The sequence below is a fragment of the Sphaeramia orbicularis genome, chromosome 1 (genome assembly GCF_902148855.1).
Source record: "Sphaeramia orbicularis chromosome 1, fSphaOr1.1, whole genome shotgun sequence".
NCBI classification, from domain to species: Eukaryota; Metazoa; Chordata; class Actinopteri; order Kurtiformes; family Apogonidae; genus Sphaeramia; species Sphaeramia orbicularis.
The window spans coordinates 31,470,845-31,479,825 of NC_043957.1; the positions used below are offsets into that span (position 1 = coordinate 31,470,845).

An 8,981-nucleotide genomic window follows, 5' to 3' on the forward strand; every position below is an offset into this window, starting at 1 on the left:
ATGTATGTGCGTGTGTGCATGTGAGGAGAAAGTGTGTATGTGTGTGTGTGCATGTGAGGGGAGAGAGAGAGTAAGATGGAGAGAGGAAGAGGAGGGGCGGGGTGCATCCTCATAGCCTATATCCATATCTTACCGTCAATCCTCCGGTTTCCCTCCTCCTCCTCCTCCTCCTCCTCCTCCTCCTCTTCCTCCTCCTCCTCCTCCTCCTCCTCGCTCACTGCGTCTCCCGCATCCCGTCTCTCCGCGTCCGCGCCCTCACCCACTGTACTCTCCTCCCTTTCTCCCGATGCATGAAAAATAAAATATTCAGTAGTGAATGGCGGTGGGCGATACCTTGCTGGGGTTATATGGCAGTCAGTAAGGCAGTCATTAGCCCGATATGTCCGACAACAACTGGGCGTCCTCCTCCTGTGATCGGTGCGCTGTGCAGGGCTCTGCTGGACCTCACACCCTCCCTCAGTCCTGTCGAGGCTCGATGTCTTCCCCGCTGGGCTGTGTGACTGTGCGTCACGTTGGTATCATAATTCCCACGGGTTTCATGCCCAGAGATGATGCGGGCTATAGGCCTTATAGCTCCGATAGATTGCTGAAGAGGAAAATACTCGATCACACACGAAAACAATACAAATTAGACGCAAATGAAAGCACGCACGCACGGACGGACCCGGGTTGCTCTGCGCCCCCGCCGTCGATTTCTGCAGCTGATCAAGCCCGGATAGCGTTCGTCATTGTTGATCCCGTGGTTCCGATATTACATCCTTGCATTGAGCGGAAAATAACGTCGACGTGATAACAGGCGCTTTGCATATCCTTGAAGAATCGTGATGAGGCGCAGCAGCACATCAGCATGGAGATGGCAATAGATCAGGTTTTTTTATACATTTATAAAGGCGGGTACCGTGGAATAAAATGAGGTTTAAAAAAAAAAAAAAAGACAACAGCTGGACAATCAGGAGAGATAAGGTTTCCAGTTCCTGGCCTCGCCTCGAAATCGTCCTTCTCTCTTCTTCTCCTGGCGCTCTCTCTCTCTCTCTCTCTCTCTCTCTCTCTCTCTCTCTCTCTCTCTCTCCATCCGCTGGTCCGCTTGTTGCGCGTTCTGTACTCGAGAGCGCGCAACTTGTGTGTGCGTGTTTTTGTGCGGACGCGTGTGTGTTTATGGGTGTACGCGAGGGAGAGAGAGAAAGAGAGAGAGAGAGAGAGAGAGAGAGAGAGAGAGAGAGAGAGGCAGCTTCGACTATATTATCAAGGTTTGTCTGACTGAGCAACAATAAGCTGCTGTGTAGGCAAGAAAGGAATATGAAATAAGTAGCGGCTCATGTTTATTTGGCCTCGGTGTCTTTTACGGGTATTGGCCAGCTCGGTTTATGTGTTGCATTTACATTTTTTTTTTTTTTTTTTAGTTTATTCGCAGGAAATAATGATGATGATGTTGATGATGATGATGATGATGATGATGATGATGATGATGGGGGAGCTATTGTGTTTGTTGGAATATAACAAGTACAGCTATTTGCCATACTTCTATATATTCCGATTTGCCCTTGCAAAAAAAAAAATAAAAAAAATTGTTCCACTAGGATATAACAACAGTTTCTTTGGCGTAAATCACCGCATCACTGCTATTTATAAATCCCATTAGACGCGCCAATCAATCAGTTACACCTTTGTGCATCCCTGATGTGATCATTTGTCACAAGATTGAATCGCAGCTCTTGCTTTCCATCCTTAATGTATAAGCATCTCTGGTGAAAAAAGTGAAAAGAAGGGAGGGAGAAGAAAAGCTCCCTGATGTTAAGGACATATCTGCTTCACACCAATTTGGCTGATCACATAAAAAGCATCATCCCTGCAGTTTACATATGAGGAAGAGTGCAAACGTTAAACATTATCTTCGGCATGAAAGGAGATGAGTCACATTCGAGGGAAATCACTGATTATGTACAAAGCCAGTTTTCCATAATTTCACTTGCCTTGCTTTGAATGGGCCTGATTGCTTATAGTGTATAAAGTGGAGCTAGACTTCATAAACACTCAAAGCACAACAGTCACTAACAAAATTATTTTAATGGCGTTGAATAATTCATCGATTTCAGATTATGCACAGTGTGTTTTGATTGGATGGTACAAATTACCATGTAAAAAATGCTTCACAGAGCTCTGTCTTTGAAAATAGGAAAATGGTTGGAATAATCTCCTGAGAGTCATAAAACAAGCTTTAATAGCTAGACTTGGCTCAGGACTAACCTTGGCTTGACTGTTTACTTGGCAGCACTGAAAGATAAAAAGACAGCCAATTCTAAGTGGAGGTCAGCAATAGTTAGCAGCAGTCAGTGTTCCCTTAAATACTGTTTTACATTATGTTTTATTGGTTGTTGGCATATACACACCCGCTTTCAGTGGAGCTATGTTAGCAGTAAATATACAAAGACACTTAGCGCTGGAAAGCAAAACTGTTAACAGCTCAGGTTGACATTTCTTTATGAAAAGGATGAGATGTTTTGTTTCTGATGTTCAGCTGTGGAGTGGGTTTTGTCTGGCCAAACAAAACCAAAGTACAAAAATCCATCTGTTAAACATTAGGGTTTCATTTTTGGAGGCACATCAAAATTTCATGCTATGTTCAAGTCCTTGTTGTTCTTCACCAGAGCTTGATCAAAAAAGAGTTCCACCATGAATATTGAAATGTCATGTTGTAGTCAAGACCACCTACATCAAGATCAAGTCATGATAATGATCAAAACAAGAGACAAGAAACAATAATTTGTCAGAAAACATCTCCTCTCAGATTCAAAGGCAATACTGCATTTGGTCCATCCTTCCATATGTAAATGGTAAGTACTCTGAACATGGTGGTAAATAGCTGATAAGAATGCTGAAATATGCAGTTAATACATATGTGATTAAAATATTTAGCTAAGACTCACATACTCTCTCTGGGTGGAGGTTGAAGAGGTTCCAGAGAACATCAGTCACATATATAACTTTGCTTTGCTAACATCTCTCAACTATCTTTCTTTATGATTCCAATAAAAGTTTGACACAGCCCCAGCTGTCTCTGTAATCACTGCATTGCAGATTTTTACATGTTTTTATCATCATAGATGAACACCTTGTAGTTCAAGTTGCTAGATTTTATTGCAGAACGTTTGGCTCTCCTCCAGACAGCCACAGTCTCTCCTACAACAATGTAAAAATAGAATGGAGTCAAGTTATTGGATGAATTTGCAGCAGGAAGTTTTACTAACTTCAAATCCCAGTGATGATGTTAAAAATAAATTTGACAATGAAAAGACAAGTCTGTGAGATCTCAGCAGCTGCAACTGCAAGTCTTCTTAGTTCAAGACGGACTCAAAACACGAGTCATGAAACCACATCACCCAGGCATTAAAACCTGTTGTTTGTCTTTGTGTTTGATCAATCAAAAGTTAAATAGAAAACTTTGTGACATCATGATAATTACAGAACCAATCATGGCAAGAGTTGGAGAGAGTTAGCACTAATATGTTCTTGTTGTTAGTCTCAATCACCATGGCGACCCTCCTCCTCCATCTGCCTCCACATCTCGATCTCCACCTCTGCCTCCACCCCGCCCGTTGCGCTTCTCCCTTTTCTCCTTCTTCATTTTCTTCTTCTCATCTTCCACTTTGTACTTGAGTCTTCTTATAGGGTCGGTGAAGCTGCGCATGGACTTCTGTTCAAAGTCCTCATTCATCAGGAAGTTCCTGTCGATGAGCTCCGCTGCTTCCTGCCAGTTCTGGTAGCACTCAGGGCCAAGGCTGACTATTTCCTCCACTGCATTTGGGATGAGGATGGAACAGTCGGGGCGCAGGACCACCACTGTGGGCAGCTTCTCCACATTAAACATGGCCTCTAGCTCCCTGTGGACACACACAGACTGGAACACACATATTCACACAGCTAATGGATTCATACAGCTGGGTATATTTACATTACAATCAGCTACCAGCAGCTTCTGCACACAACTCATGGGACAATCTCACACACCTCCTGTAGGGGTCCTCGTAGGCCAGAAACAGGCTCTTCTTGGGAAGCTCCTTGAGGAAGTCTTCTAGCTGCTCCTCTGACTCGTCCAAGCTGAAACATAAAAGACTGAAAATCACTTTGCTGCTGGATACAGATGGGCAGATACTGCGCATATAGAAAATGTCACTTTGCATTTATTTTATTCAGTAGATGTGGTTCAAGGAAAAAATGAAAACCACTGCTAAGCCTTTACTGAGAGTGAAAGGGATAATAAAAAAAAATATCTAAGAATATTTTACCAACCATTATGACTTGTACTTGACGAGTAAAGATGTAGTTATAAGGTTGTATGTATAATACATGAGCACAGATGCATAACAGTGTACACACAAGCACATAGATATTACTCCCAGTGGAGAAGACAACCCCAGGGGGTTCTTCTGCAGTTGCTAGGGGGTTCTTGTAAAGGAGGTTTGATAAATACATAAATCTGCAAGTGATGTCATGCTGATCTTTAGAAAATGTTGAATAACTACAGCTTGAGTCAGGCAAAACCTTTTCAACACATAGTTCAACAGATGAATGCTAAACAAGGGTTAAAATGCGACACTGCACAAAGTCAGAGTTAACATAATAATGACAGAGTTTGCCAATAGTAATAGCTAATGGTAATTATTGATTTGGATGGAAACTATTCATACATTTCTATTATTATTAGAGTTAAAGAGATTTCATTTTTAGATCACATGAGCAGAATCTGAGGTAAGAATGCTCTGGAATGTACCAGACAAAAAATGTTTGTAACCACTGGACTGGAGTAAGATGATGTTTCAGAGTTTCAGACAAACTTCTTGACAGTCTGAAGAAAGTGTGTTATACCTAATGTACAGGAGAACCAGCTGAGCAGCGCGCTCCACATAGAATTCATCTGTCAACTTTTTGTAGAAGTCGTGAAGGGTGGGGGCAAACTCCTGGCAGCTCTCACTCGAAGCAGACGCAAAGAAGAGCATCAGGATCCGGTTCTGCAGACGCATTTCAACCTCACGTTCTGTGTCCAGTTCTTCCTGGTCCTTGTTGTTCTTTACCAGAACCCGATCAATAAAGAGGTCCACCATCCCGCTGTGTCACAGAATCTGACGTAGGAAGCTCTGTGATGAGGGATTACTTACATTAAGACAACTAGGTAATGTGACATATTAAGTTAAAAGTAGAGATGTTCCCTGTTTATTAGTTATTTATAATATACTCATTAGTAGCACATTGGCTTTTTATTAGTCATTATAAAGCACATTTACTGATTTATTCTGCATAATCTTATTTTAGAAGTGTAAGGACTTTAACAGTGTCCACCTAGAAAAAATCAAACACCAACAAATTTGCTACTGTATATATATATATATATATATATATGTATATATATATATATATATATATATATATATATATATATATATATATATATATATATATATATATAGACAGGGTGGGGAAGCAAAATTTACAATGAACATTTAGTTGTTTTTTCTCAGCAGGCACTACGTCAATTGTTTTGAAACCAAACATATATTGATGTCATAATCATACCTAACACTATTATCCATACCTTTTCAGAAACTTTTGCCCATATGAGTAATCAGGAAAGCAAACATCAAAGAGTGTGTGATTTGCTGAATGCACTCGTCACACCAAAGGAGATTTCAAAAATAGTTGAAGTGTCCATAAAGACTGCTTATAATGTAAAGGAGGGAATGACTATGAGCAAAACTATTACGAGAAAGTCTGGAAGATACTATTAAAGAAGAATGGGAGAAGTTGTCACCCGAATATTTGAGGAACACTTGCGCAAGTTTCAGGAAGTGTGTGAAGGCAGTTATTGAGAAAGAAGGAGGACACATAGAATAAAAACATTTTCTATTCTGTAAATTTTCTTGTGGCAAATAAATTCTCATGACTTTCAGTAAACTAATTGGTCATACACTGTCTTTCAATCCCTCCCTCAAAATGTTGTAAATTTTGCTTCCCTACCCTGTATTATTTATTTATTTATTTATTTACTAGTCAAACAAACTGCTTAAACCAGCTTCAGTGTTTAATATAACCTGATTCTTTTTTGTTTTTGTTTTTTTTTTTCTTTGTACCTGAAAAGTAGATTCAGGCTTGTTAAATATTGGCCAAGTTTTGACTTAACTTAGTTTTAGACTAGTACTTTTAACTGAGAAAAGAAAAGTAAATATATTTAATAATATTAAGAATTTATCGTGTAATGTTTACATAAATGGCATGATAAACCAATCTAATACATCAAAACCAGAAACAACTTTGTAATTATAACAGCATCATTAAAATTCATTAACTTGAGTATTATTGAGAAAAAAGTAACATCTGAGTTTGCAATCAGAAACTTTAACTTCAGTCAAATAAAACAATTTCATCATTCTTAGATATTTTTCTTCTGAAACTGTTTAGAATTTGATCAACACATACTTAGAATAAAAAGTTCACTTCAGCCTTGATTAAAATTATCTTTAGCCTGTTTTGCTGAGTAAATGTTATATCATCTATCCTTATATAATGGAACACAAAACGTATAAAAATAGAGTTTGAAATTGACCATCTCAAAGATTTTAATTGAAACAGATGTCTGCTACCTCACTGTTAAATGACTTAGGCAATTATGCTATGAGGCTAACGATATGTTTTTACATTCATACAGTCTAAGTGAACTGTACCAACACTATATTGTTCTGTTCTGTTATTCTGTAACTGCAAAGTATATTTAGCCTATATTTGCCTACTATCTAACTCTACGTGACTCTATATGTATCTAAACAGCAGGGGGTACAGGTGATAATGCTGGTTGACATCACCGCATGATGTTTTGCACTTCTAATACTGGAATAAAACTGTTGGAAATTAGAACACCTCTGATAAGATATAAAATGAACTTAATCCTTTTCTGAGACAAGAGACATCTTGAGGTGTTGAGGTCACTTTTATTCTTTGTATCATCAAAAGCGAAGTTAGAAATAACCAAACTCACCAAAAATGCCACTAATCTTGATATATTTTAATGTTCATTTTATTTTAAGTGGTGTGCAGTCTTGGCCAGGCCTCTGTTGAAAAACAGAGCTTGATCTCAAGGGGCTACCTGGTTAAATAAAGGTTTAAAAAGATAAATATGAAAAAAATCTCCCATCACAGCTAAGAATGAAGTCCATTCTGCAGTATTAATTGTACTAAATATTAGGAGAACATGCCTGATACCACTGGCTCACGGTGATAAATATGACCAAAGATTAAGCTAATTAACTGCGGTTAAGCATTTTGATCAATGGTAAACCTGGCATCAGAATCTTTCCGCTTCAGTCCAAATAACCTTGGCTCAAAAGCAAAACTGCAGTTACCACCGATCACCAATAGTGGGCAAGAAAGAGAAAACAACTAAAATCTTTAAGATTGCTACTTTAATTTACAGTGTTTAGACACTATTAACAAATATTGCTCTGTTACTTAAAAATACATTCTATTCTTTAAGTGTTATTAAGGAGGAATCACTGTTGTTGAAGCACCTTAAAGAGCTCAAACTGAGAAAAGCACATTAAAATCATAATTTATGTATAACAGCTTAGATACTCACTATCAATAAGTGATTTACTCGTAATTATGATGCTGTTCAGGGAAAACTGCTTGTAAATAGTTGTAGAATCTGTTCATGCAATATAGGGCATTAATTATACTTAATAATTGCTAATGAAGAGCCACGAAGCTACAAGAGAACTACTTTACATGTGTAAAATTATATATGATAGTTATTATAAATACAAAACAAGCATTATTATGAGTGGAAGGTTTAGTTACACACCTATCTATTAATCGTATGAGGCTGTCTTGTTTGCTGATAAATCCTTTAATCCTTACAAGTGCTTACCTCTAACAAATAATATCGCCCCTTGAGGTGGAAATCCAATAAGAGAACAGCCTTCAAGATTTAGTTTCTTTTCAACTCTTTCTGAGATGCATTTGAATCACTTCCAAGCCTGTCAGTTTGTATCACATTCACCCACTGACTGCGTCTACTTCACCTTGATGGCAGTGGCTGCTCACTCCCTTTTCCTTTGTGTGTCTGCACTCCGCCGCCCCTCCTCTGTCTGGGAGGCAGGGATTGAAAGACAAGGTGACAGAGGGACCAGGGACATGAAGTGCTTGCAATGTTCCGTGTGTGTACCAATCCGCTGATACGTACGAATGAACTACAGAACTAGGAACACACTAAAGAAACATAAAAAGACCATAATGAAGAGAACCAGAGAGAGACTTTTATTATGCAGTAACTAATGGATGTACAGAACCACAGGGAATAAATTGCTAGTAGCTGTATGTGCATTTGTCTGAACATGTGTCTGATGGATTTAAAACACAGGCCCAGAGTTCAGGCATATGCACTGCATGGAAGTGAGAGATACATCCGTTTATAACATATTATTATACAATGAAACTCAAAATGACCTCAAATGACACACAGCAAAAATGCAGTAAAAGTAACATGTCCATATTACAAACTGTACACATGGTGCTTAACAAAATATTCATCTTAAATTTACATCTTATAGATACATCAGCAGGTGCCAGCACCCACTAGCTACAACAGATTATATATTAGAGTAGTTTGGACCACATGGGAAGAAAAGAACTAGACTAATTATCTCCATGTGGTAGCAATCAGCAACTGACACCAACTTATATAGAAATACTGACAAGAAGAAATGTTTTTCATATCGTCTTTTCCTTTGTTTTATTTATTCTATTGTTTCAGTTGCTTTTATTTGCTTTCATTCTTTTATATTGTGTTCCCATCTTGTTTTAACATCATTTACATCTTTTATGCATGTCTTATTTTATTTCCTTTGGGTTGTAACATCTTTCTCTGAATATCTTGCTCTTTTCCTTTCAAGGTAAAGTGTTGTTAATGGTGCTATGTTATCATTACTATTACTATA

At 38.3% G+C, this 8,981-nt stretch overlaps 2 protein-coding genes across 11 annotated transcripts in view; both read right to left on the bottom strand.

Annotated features, from left to right (window-relative positions):
* LOC115420193 (adhesion G protein-coupled receptor L1) overlaps positions 1–1,049 on the bottom strand; it is a 41,618-nt gene extending 40,569 nt beyond the window's left edge. For 6 of the 8 annotated variants that reach the window (XM_030135485.1, XM_030135478.1, XM_030135469.1 and 3 more), the window contains exon 1: positions 134–1,048. The gene's annotated coding sequence lies outside the window, so the exon portion shown is untranslated. Of the gene's footprint in view, positions 1–133 lie in introns of all 8 variants that reach the window. The other 2 variants (XM_030135504.1, XM_030135492.1) reach the window with 1 other exon arrangement.
* Positions 1,050–2,045: 996 nt separating this feature from the next.
* Positions 2,046–8,175, bottom strand: LOC115420336 (nucleoredoxin-like protein 1). Of its 3 annotated transcripts, none has more exons than XM_030135589.1 (4): positions 8,067–8,175; positions 4,864–5,132; positions 4,006–4,095; positions 2,046–3,878 (listed from the first exon to the last, which is right to left on the bottom strand). In XM_030135589.1, exons 2-4 carry the CDS (start codon positions 5,097–5,099, stop codon positions 3,524–3,526), a joined length of 681 nt encoding a protein of 226 aa, XP_029991449.1. In that variant the 5' UTR covers positions 5,100–5,132; positions 8,067–8,175; the 3' UTR covers positions 2,046–3,523. The 3 variants fall into 3 exon arrangements, with proteins under 3 accessions (XP_029991449.1, XP_029991441.1, XP_029991435.1); XM_030135581.1 differs by having other exon boundaries at positions 4,864–5,148; positions 7,913–8,135; XM_030135575.1 differs by having other exon boundaries at positions 7,913–8,133.
* Positions 8,176–8,981: the final 806 nt, after the last annotated feature.